This window comes from Archocentrus centrarchus, chromosome 20, assembly GCF_007364275.1.
Source record: "Archocentrus centrarchus isolate MPI-CPG fArcCen1 chromosome 20, fArcCen1, whole genome shotgun sequence".
Lineage (NCBI taxonomy): Eukaryota > Metazoa > Chordata > Actinopteri > Cichliformes > Cichlidae > Archocentrus > Archocentrus centrarchus.
The window spans coordinates 30,449,498-30,469,284 of NC_044365.1; the positions used below are offsets into that span (position 1 = coordinate 30,449,498).

Consider the following 19,787-nt stretch of genomic DNA (forward strand, 5'->3'; position numbering starts at 1 on the left):
CTCTCTCTCTCTGTCTGCCTCTTTGGCATGGTTTGGTTGGTTCTTATCTATTCTCTCCACTATCTGGTGTTGAGGGAAGATAAGCATGCATTTGCATGTTTAATGAACCAAACACCCCCGATTCCCCTCACCATGAGGACACATACGTGCACACGGGTACACACTCACACACACAAACCGCTGCTGTTGGCCCTACAGGCCTCTGTCTCCTTGCAGCTGACATGAAGTCACCAACTGCTGACTCCTTCAGAAACAAGTATACATAACAAATAGAACAGCAAACAGCAGAAGGCCATTATTTGTCCTAACCGTATCAATTTTAGAGTTAAAGAGAAATGATATGAAAATACTGACAAGAAACAAGTTGGGATCCCACTTGATTCTTAAACTTGAACTGACAGGATGTCGCAGGGAAAGATGGACACCCAGAGAAGCTTCACTGAGGCAAATCTGTCGTTAAGGTTAGATAAATAAAATAATAAATGCAGACATCTGTTATGTGCATTTTGACGTTACAGACAGTTCAAAAAAGTCAGAAGAAATAAATACAGGGCCTTCAGCAGACTTACAAAGTTTAACTTCTGTAATGACTCTGCCCACGCTGTCCTTCCTCTGTCTGGCTTTGTGTAGAAGGTGGGCAGGGTGTGAGAGGCGGGTCCTGAGAGGAATCACACTTGTTGGCATTTGGCTAATTGTTTAAAAATCCTTGGGAGCTAACATTATCTCTCTTCTCCCCAGCAGGCAGGCATTTGGCTTGTTTGGTTTTGGTCTAATTTTCTTTAACTCCATTATCTGTCAAATGGTAATGTCATGTACCTCCTTTCTATTTCATTCATTCTATTTCATTTAAATGAATGAATGAATAAAAGGTAATTCTCATAAGTCAGTACCTTATAACAACACTGCTGGGGAAAGAAAAAAAAAATGTGCAGCTAAGAGTCTTTCTATTGTTGTTTTAAGATTTTTCACCCACTCTTCTCTTCTGAAGATCACTGAGACATTTTAAGTGTGTCTTGCGAGCACCGCATGTTCACGATTCTACCCACACATTTCAAATGAAGTCAATTTCAAAAGTTCTAGTTTGCTTGAAGCTGCTTTACTTAGTTATCGCTTTACTGGCATTTTGTTTCCAAAATGAATCTGGCTCATCCAGCTGTTTGAAATATTTCAGGCATAGACTACTGCGATGAGATCGCTGGTAACATCTTCTTTTGATGGCTACATGTATAGGAAATGTGGCTAAGTACGTGGGCTGTATAGTTTTATGCAGTTCCGTTACAACCAGTACAGTACAGTATCTGATAATTTTCTTTTTCTTGGTCTATTAGATCTTGTCATGACTTCCAGTTTTCCCTTTCAAAGTGACATTTCACACAGTGATTATTCCAAGCAGAAACTACTTTGATGTCTTTTTATAGCCATTGCTGTTTTGTAGGCACCAATTAACCTTATGTTTTCAGATCCTCAGTTAGCTGTTTAGACTAGTCCAAGTATACTCAGTGTCACCACAAGATTTGATTTGTCAGAGATTTTATCAAGCTAATCGTTACTAATAGGAGTTTACCTGCCTTGCAAGACCTAAAACATCAGCTGAAGTCTAATGAGTTACTTCAGGTACTTCAGGTTATTAGTTAATGAGATCAAAAGTATCAGCACAGCTCAAAATTTTAAAAACTAAAAAATTAAACAAAAACAAAATGACAAATTTTCTGCAAGATATGTTTTGCCAGTACAAGAATAAAATAGATAAGCTATCTGACAAAATTTTTTAAAAATGACTCCATCCATCCGTCCGTCCGCCCACTTATCTAATTCAGGGTCATTGGTATAGGGCTAGAGGCATGGTAATGCTTGACAGTCCATTGCAGATAGCTACCCTAATAGTTGTAAAATATAGATATTGTGCATCCTAAACTAATACAGAGAAGGCAAAAGTTGAAACAGGAAAGAACCTACAAAAAAAAAAAAAAAATCATCAAAGACTAAAAACATGAAACAGCCACAGACAAGTATTACCTTATATGGTTTCATGTTTTACCTGCTCAGTTTTTTAAACTACTGGGTTTACGAGCGGCAGGGGCAGTCAGTGGCTTCTGTTCAACCAGGCCAGATTGAACCTTCTCTTATACTTTGTATACATTTGCTGTACACTTAAGTGTCCGTGAGCAGCACTCACTACCTAATCTTAAATCCCAGAGTGCAGTTCTTCATCTGAGTGTGGCTTCTTTGAGTTTGTTAAAATAAAACTACATTTTTAAAATCATTAACATCAATGAAACAACTACTCTCCAATATTTTTTTTGTGCCTCAATTGCTTCAACTAAAACAAATTCTCATTTAAAAAGCAGCTCACCTGGATTTTAGAATGCAAGATGTTATAAAGAGACACAAAAAACCAAAGGCACGGTTTCTCCCTTCTGTGCAAAAGCCAAGATGTTATTTAGAAGCAAACACAGATAGATGAGGGAGAGCTGAAATAACACAGAGAGAGGCCGACAGAAAGATAGACAGCGGGGGTGACAGCACTGTGAGAGATGTCGCCACCTGCCACCATTTTTCTCTTCTGCTCTTGGAAATGCATCATCAGTCATTAGCAGGGAGCATGACTTGCAGTATCATCATCACTCATGCAGACACACACATACACACACAAGCCCAAACACAAAGCGTATTTTAAGGTATAATGCAGCAGCCTATAATTTGAGTTCTCTCTACGCGGCATTTTGCTGAGCTTATAAAACCGCCTGCAGCTAATGGTGTGATGGATCCCTCTATTATCACCCAACAGAGGACTAGAGAGTGGGGTATAGTGAGATAAACGAATGTAATTGGATAGTATTTTAGCCCTGGCAAAAACAGGAGGGTGGTCAGGGACAAAAAGAGACCATGAAAATGATAACCACAGGATGAAGTATAAAAGCTGTCCAAACATGATAGACCCCATTCAATAAATTAAATCCAACATTAAAAAGAAGCAGCCTCTGAGTGGACCTACTATGTGTCTGGAGATTTCAAATGACACGGTGGTTATGTTAAAAAAATGATGGGAATACACTGACCAAATGCAATATATATATATTCATAACAGAGACACACATGCGCATGCACGCACACACACACATATATACACATACATGTTTGCATGTATATATAGTAGTGAGCAAGTGTCTTACGCCACCCCTCATTTCTTTATATTCTGCTAGGAAAATGGAAACAGGTGCAGTGATTTATTGAAACTTGTCCAACTATACATAAAAATACAGTACATAAGGCAACATCAGAGTTTGTACAATTTCAAAATCAAAGTCAGTATTTGGTATGACCATCTTTATTCTTCAAAACTGAATGCTCTTGCAATTTCTTTAAGTACTGTAGCCTTCAGGAATAGTTCTCCAGGCTTCATGAAGGACATTCAAAGCTCTTCTTTGGATATTGGCTGCCTTTTGTTCCATTCTCTATCAAGACTGTTTCAATAATGTTGAGGTTTGGTCTGTGGGGGGAGGCCAATCTATAACTGATACTGTTCCGGTGTGTGTTTTTCTATCCAGGTATGCTTTTACTGCATTATCAGTATATTTAGGATCATTGTCATGCTGAAAAGGTAGTTGTTGCCAATCACACACTTTCTAGATGGTACTGTATGATGGATCAAAATCTGAAGCATATTAATGGAAAGTTGTCCAGAAGAGAAGAGTGTGGTAGGAAATGATGCACAGGCAATAAGGATGACTGCAGCCGTGAGAGGATTGTCAAAAAAAGATGATTCGAGAACTTGGGAGAGCTTCACAAGAGTGTAGTGTGTGAACTGAGGCTGTCAGTTGACCAAGAGCTACCACGCACAGAGGTTTTCATGAAAGGGGCTATGAATGTTGAATTCCTGAGCCAGAGATGTCAGAAGTATCTTATCTGGAATAAGGAGGGAAAAAAATTGGACTCTTAGTCTGTGGACCAAAGTCCTCCTTTCAAATGAAAGTAAAATTTGCATTTCATTTATCATGGTCCTAGAGTCTGGAGGAAGAGTGGAGTGGAACAGAATCCAAGGTCTTTGAAGTCCAGTGTCAAATTTTCACAGCCCGTGGATGTGCTGAGGTGCCATGTCATCTGATGATGTCGGTGGCTGATCCACTGTTTTCTCAAGCCCAAAGTCAACGGCGTTCTCTACCAAGAGGTTTTAGAGCATGTTATTCTTCCATTTCCCAGCAAGCATTATGGAGATACTGACTTTTTTTTATTGGCAAGACGTCACACCTGCCCAAAAATGCCAAAACTACTACCAATGGCTAATCGCCAATCTGAGAATCTACATAGAGAATCTACGGGGCATTATCAAGAGCAAGATGAGAAGCACTCGACCCAAAAATACAGACTAGCTGAAATCACTATCAAAGCAACCTGGGCTTCACTAACACCTCAGCGGTGCCACACACTGTTCGCCTTCATGCCACTGCATTAATTCTTGGTAATGAGCGTATAAATAAAAATACTTTCCTGAAGCCCTTGAAAGTTCTGTATTGTATAACCTTTGATTGATTTTATGAAATAGCAACAAAGAGGCCAGCGACCTTCTTCCATTGGCACCCTCACATGCCCATGGCATAACATTGCCTCCATGTTTGACATATGATATTGTATGCTTTGGATCATGAGCCGCCCCTTTCACTCTTTCGAGCATTCTTGACTCGTCTATTGTGAAGGGTTTTTCTTAAACTAGAAGAAAATTTTATGACCCTCCACTTTCATCATCTTCGCTGATCTTTTGGTTTTGTTGAGCTGGCCATTGCATTCCTTCTTTTTAAGGATGTACAAGATTGCTGACTTGGCCACTCCTAAAAGGAATACGGTCCATCCTAGATGAGGGACGAGAGGGCCTCAAGAGTGCTAAAACGTGTAGATCTAAAGGTCTGACTGTGTGCAAGATCAAGTGAATCTCCAAACGCTCAGCCAAAACAGCACACAAGGAAGACGACATGCAAGGATAAAAAGTAAGAAAATAAAATTAAGAACAAACCAAAGTAAAAATGTTGTGTTGAAAAAGGATGTTCCCTGGATAATCTTCAGTGCAAAACAGCAGCGCTTGTTCCATCCTGTTTGTAAATAGTTCATTTGAGATTTACTGTGCATTGCCTGGAAAGTGGACAAAAACAGACGGCAGAGACAAAGAGGAAGCCAGCCATTTCCCAACACGCCTTGAGGCTGTACAATCTGAGGCTGAAAAATCAAGAAAACTCAGTGGCGCCAAAAACTACAGTTCATGAACGGGCTTCAAAAGCAAGAGCCCAATTGCTCTCATGTTACAATGCCCATTTTTCAGTAAACATGTTTATGACCTGTTTATAAAAAAATAAACATTTTTGTTCTTTATATCTAATAAACCCCCTAATTTTAAGTCAAACTAGACTTCTTTACAATGTTTGCAGTGCTTGGGTCTTTTGGAACATTTATTTAAATATACTAATTGTACTAACAACCAAAGAAATCTGCTGCTGTGTTGCAGAGTTTGTTAAGTTTCCATGACTGCATCTTCCTAACCAAGCTTTCTAGCATTAGCTGATAAATTATCACTCCAGCTTCTTGTGTAAATGTGGCTGCTTCTGGCTCCATGAATCCAATATGGTGATGGCCAGTACTGATCCAGTTAGGTTATCATTTTTCACATTTGCATGATGCCTGCGCAAGTCGGGATAAAGTGTGACAGAAATCTAACCAACAGGCATTGTAGGATGATTGCCAGTGATTGATTGTGTGCCGGTCTGTCTCATCTCAAATGAGTCTCTAGTTTGTTTGCTTGTTTGTTTGTTTTTTTCCTGCTGTATTATTAAACCTGGACAAAGTTTGGCACACACTCTCAGGTTTCTGACAGAGCTCCTTTCAAACGTTGCTTGACAAAATACCATACAGCTACAGCAATAAACCTTTTGTTTTAATGCTACACCCCAGTGTTATATACTGGCAGCAGCACTGGGTTGAACCAGTTTCTTTTACATTACAGTTATGTGTGGATGTGGACCTTCTATTTTGAAAAACCTTGTATTTTTTATATTATAAATATATATAAAAATAAAACCTTACTTATGTTTAATTTTGTGTGGTTAGAAGAGGAGAGAAGAGAAAAGAAGAGAAAAGGACAGACATAATTCAGCAGCAAAAAAAAAAAAAAAAAAAAAAAAGGCTTTTTATTTTTTCAAAATGTTTCTAGCACTTCCCATGTGTCTGGGGTCTATTAGTTCCTGTGATCAACTCTAAAGTGTGTGAAAACTAAGCCCAAACTGTGTGAATGTCTGCTCCTGAGGGTAGGACAACTTTATAGTCTAGTAAGTGTGTTTACCCCTGAGAAAAGTCTTGGGCACAGAGTGAGAAAGTGTGTATATGTGTGGATGTGTAGCAGAAAGAGAGAAGCTGGTCCCTGCTGGTGTGGAACTAAATGTCACAGCTTGATTAGAATAAATAGTCCTATATGGGCTCTGGCATCGGGCACCAATGCGCAGTAGGGCAAGTATGTGTGATGACTCATTGCTTTTGTTCAATTTCTCTCCGTCTATTCCTCTTTCTGCCTATGTCTCTCACACACGTGCACAAACACGCATGCGCTCTGTTGGACACTCTGACGTTACCTTTCTCTGACCTACCCGCCGGGTCTTTGGGCAGATGTGTAAGTCTGAACAACACAATCAGAAAGCTGTTAGTGCCTCAGGACATGAACTTTACACCTCACACTCCCTCCCATTCACACACACACACACACACACACACACACACACACACGTCACCACTCACACTCTCTCTCTCTCTGCATTAGTTTAAAATGTTAACTATGTTGGGTATATTATCCTTCCACAAGAAGCAGCAAGCTTTTAAACATCTGAATACATGCAGCAGCAATATTATTTTTAGATGTGCTATTACAGTCTATTATTCACATATTTCAGCTCACAGAGTCATTTTAGGAGCATGGACGTTGTGGCTCTGAATAGTGGCGCTATACAGTAGCTCATCTACCTCCTGATTACTGCTGCAACTGTGATTTGGCTTATTTGTAGCTGGTCTGAAATATTACCCTATATTTTTCCATCTTTGTTAAGTCTCCCAGTCAGACTCAGTTCCTCTGGAAATTGTGGAAATTTCCCATGCAATGATCCAGATGTGCAAATATACATGGCCTATAGGTAAAGGACTGAGAAAGCCTGATCATTTGGCTGATTGGAAATCACAGATGCACTCAGTTTTGCTTCAGTGATCACAGGTGTGTTCACTTTTATTGCACAGAATTGACAATATATAAACTTCCAAAGCATTTATTTTAAGAATTTCTAAATGTGTCAAAAAAAAACAACTAAATTTATTAGCCATTTCCCCCTCTCCCCTTTCCTTCCTTTTTCGCTTCCTCTCCCTCAGTTGGGATTGTGCTCCCCTGCCTCCAGTAGTGATGGTTTCATATCTCTTCACTAAATGCTAACAATTCCATTAAGCACAGTAGAGGACTCATTTAGAGGTCACATTTGTTTCGCTCAACTTCCCCTGTCATCCGCATACCAACCGAGTGGCTGCCTCTTTCAGCTTTGATTCCTGTTAGCTGAGATGACCTTTCTGCTTTAAACTAATTGGTAAATTACTGCAGACTTTTTCATTCTAATTCCTCTTCCTCTAACGACATGGCTTTACAAAAAATGTCACTATTCTTTTGTTTTGCACTGCGTATTAGTTTGCTTAAGCATGCCTTGAAAAGTCACAGTCTTTCATTTATGATATCATATGCATATGCTCCATAATACTAGCTACAAGGCATCAAGCTGGTGTTATTTTTGCTTGTGGCGAGTTCAAACATCACAACTAAATAATTCAATTTAGCCAGTGAATCCATAAACCTACGTGACATCTCATTTATGGCCTTGATAATCCACTGCCCCAGGTCACGATTAGCTTAGTAGCCAGCTTCACATTATTTCCTCAACAGTTTATGGGGGCAGTGCTTTAATGAACCAATAATGTCTTCCAGAATGCCCAGCAAGGTCACGCCAAAGCAGGCATGTGATGGAGAACATTTATGTTAACGAATTGTACATTTCACTACCGTATGGTGAGGGAGTTTCAAGAATACTGGCAAGGCACATCAAAAACATCGTGTGCATTTCCAATACAACTTCAGCTTTATGAGCTTTATGAATGAAGACAGAAGAAAAAGGCAATTCTGATATAAGCTCTTAGATACCAGCACAAAGGTTTGAACAGCAGTCAGTTGTAATAAAATGTTTTTCAGCAGCAAGAGGCACCAACAACTTCATGGCTTCATCTGCACACAGCAACGGACGTGCAAAACATGTCTCACCTCAAGTGCCCTGCCAGAGGCACCTAGACAGTGTTGGGATGCAACACTGTCCAGGCCCCCTGGAGCCTCCTCACTATATACTTGAGTACACTGGGTCTGTGTGCTATCCATCTTACCAGGTTATACAACTCACCAGCAGGTGGTGATCACCTGTCAGCTCAGGTCCTCTATTTACCCAGGTGTCTGAGGTGTATAGTAGTAAATCTCACAACATGATTACAAAATCAATCAACCATGGGGTCTCCTAGTGTAAAACCCACTTCTGAACATGTTTAGGCTTGAACGTGTTGTTCATTCTTTATGGAGACTAATATTCAGGTCAGAGAGGCTACTCCTCTCAGTCACACCCATCTAGGTTTCACTGTTGTTGCCCATTGCGATCATTAAAAACCCCATCAGAGTAGTAGAAGAATATTTCACAAATGAGTGATACCACCTTATTTACCTACATCTACTCATGTGCTTAATATACATCAGTTTTATGCCCTTCTGTTGTGCAAAATAGCACATACAAAGCCCAGATGAGGCACATACCAGAGCATCACCCTCACGACTCCAAGAAGGCCAAATACTCTGACTCTGTGGGAGGTGGACTCATGTAACCCCCTTTGGGCTGAACCCAGCAGGTTCTCATCAGTAAAGGCCAGATTATCAGGTGCTCGCCGACGAGCCCCGCTTGCTTGCCTCGCCCAAGTGTGGGACATTCCTGTTATAGCCAAAGCATAGGCTATGACAGATCCCTTGATTTTCTATCCTTAACTTTACATCATTTGGTGATCTATCAGCATGTATCTCCATTTGGTTAAAAACAAATAGATGTTAATTGAAATACATTAAGCAGTAATTCAGAGATATGCTTTTAAAAGGGCACTGAAGGTTTGAGCTGCACAGCCAGTCAGACAGAAAAAAAACAGCAGGAGCAAATGCTTCCCACTGGCTGCCACTTACCACTAATGTTAGAAAAATGATAAATTAGTTCCGGCATGCTGTCTGGAGTCTACGTGTTCACGTGGGTGTGTGTGTGTGCCAGTGAATGCTTCCTTCCTGTAAAGTGTTGTGTTGCATGCCAACAGTTCACAGTGTGAACAGATGTTAGTCAGTATTGCCCTGGGTTTCTGCACCACAGTCAGGCATTTTTTTTTAGGGTCCTCAGCTCTGAGGAGGAGTCCGTGGAGATGCCTGAATTGCTTTATCGAGCGGAACACAGCTAAGGACACGCAGGCTCGCAGCAGCTGCCAAGAATACACACAGACACGCAAACACAAACACAGCATTTGCTCCAAGCATGTGCAACACAAACCCACAAACAGTTGGGATACAAAAACCCACACATTTGGTATAATAATGTAAACAAACACACACAACTCTATAGAATATGCAATCTTAAGTTCACTTTCACCCCAGCATATTTCTTACAGAGTAACTGCTGAGGGAATATGACAGCTGTAGCTTTATGCCCCGTCATCAGAATTAGAGTAATTTAAAATTTGGAAGGATAACAAGAAAACACATTTAATACAAACTCCACATGTCTTCCCAATCAACTCTCTCACCTGTTTCTTTTTTAATACTTTGCTTCATTACAATAACACCTGGACTCTATATTTAGCAGCTGCCTGTCACTGAGACACTGATGAAGGAAGAGAAAATAAGTGGTAATGTTGAAGACCATGGGAAAGGTTATAGTTGTCTCTTTACATAGCATCACACTTTCTCTGATTGTTCACAGTTATACTGCAAAGACTAATATCTATACTTAGGCTTGCACCGAAAGAAACTGGCTCTTTTGGAATCTGCATAAAACAAAACGTCATTTAACGTGACAGAAAACACAAAAATGGTCAGACTCAGAGGTGTGCCGTCTCATGTGTTTGTGTGCATGCATGAGTTCTAAAGGGGGGTGCACATCACAGGTCTGATGTGATATGCACTGACACATTTGAGCATGCATACAGATGGCTGTGGACTCACTGGGATATAGTGAGCTCTCAAAACACAAAAACTAGCTAAGTCAATCCCCGATATCTGATGTGATAACCATGACATAACTGTGAGATGACAGCAGACAGACTATTGCTGGCCCGGACACATGCATTTATAGGCATAAATGTACCAAACAGAAATACAAGTTCAGATAACACCAGAGTAAATGTTGCAGGGAGTAGGATTATTGCTGAAGTTTGACATATGTTTAGAGCTCGAAGACTCCAGCAAATAAAACGTATACAAGCATATCTGTGAAAGTGACGGGGCACACACTGGTTTCAGTCAAGAGATAAAAATGTTTCAAAAGTAGTAACTATCTGAAAAATATTTGCATATATCTAGAAAACCATCCACTTGGCTCCTTGCTTCCCTGCCTCACTAAAAATATTGACTGACCTGTCTGAAATCACATGTAATGATGAATAATTGGGGTAGATTTTTTAACTTAATGGGTTGACTCTGAATTAGTAATCCAAACAAATCATAGCATCAATAGTAACAAGAGCAGAGAAGTTTAAAATATGAGCTGAAGTTTTAAATTAATGTAAAGCATCAAATATTAATACGTGTATGTGTTTGTACCATCTGGCTAAGCTATGCAATATAAAAGCACCATCTCACCCATTTCTTTAACCAGTCATCTAAAGGGTTTCAGGGGGGCCGGAGCCTCGAGAGGCGGGGTACACCTTGGAAAGACTCAGTCTACCACAGGCCTTAATACACAGTGGCAGACGCATACCTTTGGGCTGTGAGAAGAGGCCCACAGAGAACCTAGGGAAGCACAGGAAGAACATGCAAGCGGAAGGTTTGAACCCTCTCGTCACTCTGGTGCTGTGAGGTGACAGAGCTAACCACTGCACCACTGTGTCGCTCCAACGTAAAAGTTAAATATCTCAATTTTATTCTTATTCTCATGTTGCCACTCGGGTCATTTTCGAGAGACTATCGAGTTATATTTACAAGTAAAGAAATTCAAACACAACCCTAGAAAGGAAGCCTCTGAATTTACCCACAAAAAAGTTCTAGCTGAGTCTCAGCTCAAGTGAAAGTTCAAAAGTGTCTTCTTTTTTTAGTACACAGTTTGTCTTCAGCCCTCGGGTTTGTGTACTTATGCAACCAGCTGCCTGAGGGAGTTAGACGGATGCTGAATGTAATATGAACCTGACTCTTTGACATGACAGCAAAATTCATCCAAACACAACAAAATACACCTAAAGAGGCACACACAAATCCAGAACCCACATTAAAACTAATAATTTTCATTAACTTTCCACTGATTTTTACTTTTACTCAGGAGTTTCTTTTCAAAAGGGAAAAGCCTGTGTGATACAGAATTTAAAAAAGATGCTCATTCAGTTAGAAGAAAGATATTAAGCAGAAAAATGCAATATTAGCACGGTAGTCATATACATCTTGGCTCCTTGATCCACCCCTCCTTGGTCTTTATTCGCTCTTTATGTTAAGCGCTCTCTTTTCCCTTTATCTAAAAAGAATTAGCACAAAGGTCAGACCTACATGCATAATTGAGGTACTATTTTAATGAGTTTGGGGGCTGGGACTAATATACTGATTAATATTATAACAAAAAGCATTCCAGGAAGTGTAAACAGTGTCAAGATGAGGTTTTGTGCCCATGTAAATGTGTGGGCAAAGGTGTGTATTCTCATACCTTCTGCAATGTTGCAAAGTGCTGTGTGAAAGTATTTGTGATGTCAAACACTGATGAACACTGTCCTTTCCCAGTAACATCCCTCAGTGCACCCATGCAGATAACATCCTTGATGTGCCGGCTGTAGGATGTGTATGTGTGTGTGAACTAAATGAGGCTGAATTGTTGTTGTCACAGTATGTACATCATGTAAAAGTCTGCACAACTGTGTGTTACAGTGTGTTATTATGAAGTGTTATTGTGGTGGCTGTAGCTCAGGAGATAATGTACAGCAGGTCATCGACTTATTGAGAAGGTTGGTGGTTCGATCCCTGACTGCTCCAGTCTGCGTCCCAAAGTATCCTGTGGCAAGATACTGAACCCAGAGTTTGTCTCCGATGCATTCATCGGAGTGTGAATGCTAGATGGAAAGCACTTGGATGCAGAAAAAAGTGCTGTATAAAGCGCTTTGAGAAAAGTGCTATATAAGAACCAGTCCATTTACTGTTTAGCCCATACTCACTGGGTGTATTTCTGTGCGACAGATTCTCCGTGTATGATTTTGCCTTCAAGTGACGTCCCAATCTAATCAGCTGACAAATGCACTCCACAGTCGGAGGAACACTGTCCTTTTCTAGTAACATTATTTCACAGGGCAGAGAAGACAACATCCTTAATGTGTACACTGTAGTGCATTCATTTGTAAAGTGAAGGTATATGATGACTGGCAGCATGGTGGTTAGCACTACTGCCTCACAAGAAGGTCCTGGGTTGGAATCCACCATCTGGCTGCAGCCTTTCTGTGCAGTTCTCATCATGTCTGCATGGGTTCTTTCCGGGTAATCTGGCTTCCTCCCACAGTCCAAAGACATGCAGTTAGTGGGGTTAGGCTAACTGATGATTCTAAATTGCCCATAAGTATGAATGTGAGTTCAAATGGTTGTCTGTCTCGCTGTGTTAGCCCTGTGGCAGACTGGAGACCTGACTAGGGTGTGTGTACCCTATGGCACTGGATAAGCGGAAGAAAATGGATGGGTGTATATAATGATGAAATACACAGACACACACACACACATATACATTTTCTTGTTACCTAATGCTGCTCATGCTGCCTGCCTCTGATCCCAGCTTGCATCTCTCCAGCTGGGTGGCAACAATCTGACGCTCAGCCTCAAGTTCCCTGGTCAGACGTTCAAACTGAAGCTCCTGATGGAAGAGATAAAAAGAAATTGCATGTTACTCAGAACATGAGAGAGAATGAAAGAGAACAAGCAAGAAAGAAAGAACGAGCACTCAGGGTCTGCAGAATAAATCGGGTATTTTAGGTCATGGAAACAGCTTATGACTGAAAGACAGCTATTAAAAAGTGAAAATAATTGTGCCATCAAACTTGACTGACATGAGAAAATGTGTTAAGCAATGTGTGGGCAGAGTGTTGTGTTGAAAGCGTTCTAAATATGTGAGCAAAGAAGCTTTTCAATCCTAGCAACTGTGTGGTGCTTGAGGGTCGCAAATGTGAAGATATTTGTGGAATTAATTAAATGTATTACTCACTCCCAAATAAGTTGTGTTCCTATTTGGCAGGTTAGATGGTTAATATCATTTATTGAGAAAAAAAAAAAAATCTACTGGTGGAATTCTGTAATTTTAAATAGATTTTAGGTATTCATATTTTAAAATGTTTGTACTTAATACAAAAAAATGCATCACAAACCCTGACTGCAAAACAACTTCAGTCATGATAACTTTTCATAAAAATTAAGTTTCCTCTCATGCAATCACAGTCCCATTGAAAACAAGCTTTCTCCTACTTTTTAGTGGTTCTGGTGTAACAGTTACTGTAGACTTTTCAGTTTCTGTCAGGATTTCAAGCCAGCGATCGGTGTTGGTAACTACTTGTGCTGATTATGTATCACACTTAATCAAATCCTGTTTGTGTATGCGTGTGTGTGCTGATTCATTTACTATTGAAGTTCCAGTCAGTCATCTGGCTATGAGCCAGATAAATAGTATTTCAAACCAATCTGTATCTACCAGCATGTGTTTGTGTGCGTGTGTTACATTCAAATAAGTGTAGTGGACACCACCCCACTATGAATGCAGTACATATATATCCAATGGTTGTGGGACAACCATTATTGAGCTGATAGTTTTTTGGGGTTTTTTTTTTGGTTTTACAAATGTTGAAAATTTCTAAAACAAAAATAATTAGTCAAAAATTGAAAATCTATCAGAAACATTCTGTAGACCTTTGCCTAATGAACACTCGTACCAAGTTTCAGAAGAATTCCCGCAAAATAATGGAGTAGCACCTGAAGTTAAAATCAATCAACAGCACTGCTTGAAAATTTAAATTGTAAAAAAGTGAAAAATCAGAAATTAATTTGCAGCATTTTTTTTTATAGATTTTCCCAATGTTTACTTGTAGCAAGTTTCAAAAGATTCTGCCAATAAATAAGGGAGAAGTAAACAATGTTTAACTTCAGTGACTATCTTCAAAATGTCAAAAATTGGTAAAAATAAATAAATAAATAAGAAAAGAAAATAAGAACAAATTTTAAAAACATATGTTTTATGGATTTTGTAGAGCGTTGCACATTTAAGACTCATAACAAGAGTCGGGCTAGGAATAAGGGAGGAGTAGGGATTAAAGGTAAATATCAATGTTCAGTATTTCTGAAAAATTTCAAAAATTCTTAAAAAAAATGAAAATCAAAAATCCATCTCCCCTATTTTGTAGAGCATTACCCAAAGAAGATTTGAATTTGAAAGAATATTTCAAATATATAATATGACCATGGAGTAGAGAATATAGCAGAAAGTTGACGGACAACTGACGGGCTACAGACAGATGCTGGACAGCTCAGTATCAAATAAGGTCCACTAACTGTCATCTGTCTGCTCCGAATGAATTGATCTCCAGTCACTATCGCAAGTCTCCACCCTCAACACAATGCTATTTATGTCCCTCTCTCCCTTACTCCCTTTTACCATGAATACAACCAGTAACAGCTGACTCTGTGTTTCCCTGTCTTGATGTCTAAAAACACACTGATCTAATTTTGGAATTACTAGAAATGGCATATGTCTCCCTGTGTTGGCGTAAAGGCTTACAAAGCCATCACATTACATTTTTCAGTGAAGTCATGCATTACTGTATGAAATTCTGTGATAACATTAGAGTTACAGTTATGTTCTTGCTTGCCTGACAAAGATTCTTCAATGATATGCACAATGAGCAATCAAACACCATCAAACGTACCTTTTTACCAGCAAACATGCTCTACAACTGTGTAATCGGCTGAGGTGAGAAAAACGGTTGAGCACTCTACAACCTTTGAGGAGTGGAGATGCGGACTAATATATATATATATATATATATATATATATATATATATATATATATTTATTTATTGCATGGAAACACAAGATGTGAAACTATAGTGCAAGCTGCACGCATGAAACAACTATCCACTGCTGCTAAAACCCTTCTTTCAAAGCACCCCCATAGGCAGCATGCTAACACAAATTGATGTTAAGTGCAATGTTAAAGCTGAGTGTGAGCTGACCCCTGCCAAGCAGCCAGAGCCTGATCTTCAACAGGTAACAAAAACAGTGAGTCAGGCTTGTAGCATTGTACTCTGTACTCTTGCACTCTGCGGCTGTGTGGTGTGATGTTTGTATTTTTTGTTTTTTGTCGTTTGTTTCTGTTTTCTATTTATTGTCCGTACTGAGAATTGCACTTTATGAATTTCACTGTTATAGAAGTAAGAATGACAATAAAGGACCCTCATCCTATTCTTATCCTGTTGCCTCCATTTCAATTCAGTTTCAGTTCAATTTTATTTATATAGTGCCAAATAACAGCAAACAGACACATTTCCAGTAGAATCACTGTGGCAGTCGCTATGAGGTGCTCTTTAGTTTTTTTGCTTTCAGCTTTGTATTAATACTTAAACACTTAAAGACGTTTGTGTGTCCTCATTGGCATAGGGGTTTGTGTCCGCTTGTGAAACTGTAGCTTAAAGTTTGTATCATTAACTGGCAAGTATGTGAGAATGCATCTCAGTTACAGATTATGCAAAAGTAAAGTAATGAGTAGTGTAAGAAATTACTTTCTCCAGCACGTAAAGTAGTCCAATGCTTTACTTTTTAAAAAGTAGGAAGTAATATGCCATATATTCCTTTGATTTACTTATTTATTTTCTGAGTAACAACCCCAACACTGTTCAGATAAAGTTATTTACAAGTACTAAAACACATACTTCTGAAGAATACAAAGGGATGTGTATCACACCTTTAGATAATTTACTCCAGCTATAGTTACAAATACCGGTACTCATCAGGGGTGGTGCTGAATCTGAACACAGTATTCAATGATGAATACATACAGCCTAGAAGGCGTTTGCAAATATTTAGTGACTTTATTAGGTGATGTAACAGTTCTGAAACCAAGACCCATTCTGCCATAGAAATGTCCAAATTGTTAATTCACTCACAGCTACCTTCTTCCCACTCAAATTCCTCTCAGTGCCCTCACTCACCTCCACTCTTTGCTTTAGTTTAAATCAGCAACGACCTAGTAATTTTTGCTCTTCTTTCTGCAACAAGTCAAATTTTGCAGAATTCAACAATAAAGCAGCAGTTTCTGCCACCTCTGTGATTTGCAAAGTAAGGTAATGCTGGGAATTTGACCACGGTCTATTAAACCCTCTGGGCCCGTAATCCCAATTTACAGCTTTGTTTTACAGCAAGGTGCCTCGCTTCAGAGCTCCACTCTGTTCTGCTCTCCACAGACGCTGCTCTGTCAACTCGTTTGCCACAGCTGCAACTTGTTTAAATCCTCAAGGTGCAAAAATGCAAATCCCTGCACCTAAGGCAGCGTTATGCTAATTGATGATCTATAATGCCTCAATGGTAACACATCTTAAACACCTTCTGAGGTAACATGGTAATGTCTGAATGCTAAAACCAAAGGAAAACCTGTTAGACATGTTACACTTAAATTATACAAAATCCTTGGTTGGAGCTTTGATTCATTCAGATCGCTCTGCCTTAAGAACTGGTATGTTATTGACATGTCGTGATTAATGACACCATTGAGGAGGAAACTGTTCTAACAACCTTACTGCATTTTATTTATTTCATCTTTATTTTATTTGTTTTATTGTGTGGTTGCCGTTCCTTTCATGTTCTATGTCTTTTATTTATTTCATTTTAATTTCATGTGTCTTTAATGCCTTGTGTTAATTGGTATGTTGTTCTTTATTTTGTCTTTTTTTTCTACAGCACTTTGGTCTATTGTGGTTGTTTTAAACTGCTTTACAAATAAAGCTGGCATGCTATAGTTACAAAGAGTTTCACATTTACCAGATGAGTGAGCTCAACTGACTAATTTAAGCACAAGTCATTATGTATTCTTATTAGTGAGAACTACAAGAGAGTAAAGAGTGTACAGGATCCTTCTTTAAGCATTTAGGAGTTCATGCTGAAAAAAATCAGCTACAATTATCAGCAGAATGCCTTTCTTTTATATAGTCTATGACTCTTATGGCAGCAGTGGTAAAGCCCTTGGCAATAAGACACTGGCAATTAAAAGGAAAGCTGGTCAGCTAGGGTTTAAAAACCTCTTGCTACATTAGTGCAAAAACTTGGGCAACCCTAGTCAAAATTTCTGTTACTTTGAATTGCTATATAATAGATAATGTATAGGATGAACTGAGCTTATTGTTGGGAAAGCCCCTTCAAAGTAACTCCTTACCTTTCTACAAATTAAAATAATTGAGGCCCACAATCCAGGAAAAGGACATAAACAAAGACAGCAAAGTGTTTGTGTAATTAAAAGCTGTAAGCTAACAGGAATGATCATGATGAAGATGAGCTCAGGAATACTACAGATTGATGAAACCTTGATAAAGTTAAAGTTGAACATTTTGGACATGATGAATGAAGGTATGTTTTCATTTAAAAAAAAAAGGGGGGGGGGTTAAAAAGAACACCTTTCCAATCATTAAGAGCACAGAGGGGTGTGTGAGGCTTGTGCTGGAGCCGGTGACAGGAAATATTTAACTTGTAAAGAAAAAAATTGATTCAATTAAATTTTTTTTTTTTTACACACAAAATATTTACTTATGTGATTTGGAGACTTTTCCCATGCTTGTTATATTTTATTTTAATTGTAGTTGTTCAGCCTTTTGTTGTGAACAGCAGTGAATTCTTAAACAACAAAGCTCCTGAAAAACAAAACCACAATTCTGACATTGCTGGAATAACTCTTAACCCTTAAAACTGTTCAGTAACTTAATATCAGACAGTCCCTGTAAAAATATAAAGAATTTATTTTGTCCAATTATGTTTTTAGAGCAGCACATCTCCAAGTTCGACTCAATAAAATCTTACTCATCCTCCAAAAGATATCATGAAGCGCAGTAAATTCAAGCAGATAGACATAACTACAGATAGAGGGAAAGGACATTATGATTTAATGATTCAAGCATATAACAACAGTATGAGTAAGCTGAGCATTTTCTGCAAAGGTAAACCTGTGTGTGCCATCGCATCCCCCTCAAGAACAAAGAGGCGACAGAAAGCAGCAGCTGCAGTCAGCCACAAAGGTCTCTATGGTAACTGTACAAACCCCTCCACACCTTCGACATTATGAATTAGGCCCTGGCTCCTCCTACATACAGCTCCTGCCCTTTCACATACCTGAACTACTCTCACAGACGTGCCTGTGTCTTCATTTATTCTCCCACTGTATATTAAAGCATGCATACTGTGTGTGAATAGTGTTTTTTTCAGTGCAGTGTTTATCACTAACATCCAGTAAGCAGCAGAATTTTCCTTTTTTATCTTATTATTTATATGATCTGAATATACATGTACTTTTTTTGCAGGTGCTTGTTCAGACTTACCCTGTAACTGGTTGAACAGCGGCAGCCACTGCACTTTTACTTCAAATAAGTTTTTCTCAAAGAACTGCAGGGTCACTGAAAAACATCTTTCTTGGAACTATTTTGAGGTTTGTTTGTTTTTTTTTTCCCAATGCTGTGCTCTGACAATTTTTTGCTGTGCCCCTCGGGTGCCAAAGTCAAGATCAGATAGAGAAAACAATTTAGCACCACCTGGAGGTAAAGACCAAATTTTCAAGTTTCTTATTGAGCAACATTTACTTGACCTCACTTCTGCCTTTATTTTCTTTGTTTTCAAGAACATTTCACGAGAGAATTAATGCAAATTGATTCCTGCACACTAGCAAACTAACGGATTTGAATTTTCCAAAGGAGAAATAGTGGAGGAAACAGACCAGTACAAACATGGTGGATTCTGACATCCCTCATCCAGTATTAATTACTCAAATTATATGTAGCATATGTGAACTGAACATTCAAATTCATGCACACACAGATATGCACCTGTGTACAGTACATGCATGCACATGTTCATATAAAATCCAAGACCTGAAGCCCTTCCACGTCTAGAGGCACCGTGCAGACGTGTCTGACCTCTCTGTGGGGAAGGGTGAGAGAAAAGAACATCCCCCATATGGGTGTAGTCACATTATCAAACAGCAACTCTGTGAGCAAGCATTTAAAAAAAATAAAAAATACTAAAAACTACAGAGAGGAGAAGAAAAACAACCAATAAGAAGCAAAATCTTTTAAAGCCCAACTTTTAATCTTTTAAAACCCCCTTTTTTAAGCCCTTAACTTCTTTTCAGAGTGTATTGAGAATAAGTGACCAGGACAGAAAAATCTTCCCTAGAAATAAGACCCAATCACTATAAGTGGCCTGTGGCCAGATATTAACAGTGCTGTTTTTGGATAGGAG

The 19,787-nt window shown here is 39.0% G+C and overlaps 1 protein-coding gene across 1 annotated transcript in view; it reads right to left on the reverse strand.

Annotated features, from left to right (window-relative positions):
* The window catches only part of ctnnd2a (catenin (cadherin-associated protein), delta 2a), a 264,157-nt gene that overhangs the window by 162,163 nt on the left and 82,207 nt on the right, over nucleotides 1-19,787 (reverse strand). The window contains exon 3 of the mRNA XM_030756885.1: nucleotides 13,051-13,163. Coding sequence (XP_030612745.1) covers nucleotides 13,051-13,163 — 113 coding nt within the window. The remainder of the gene's footprint in view (nucleotides 1-13,050; nucleotides 13,164-19,787) is intronic.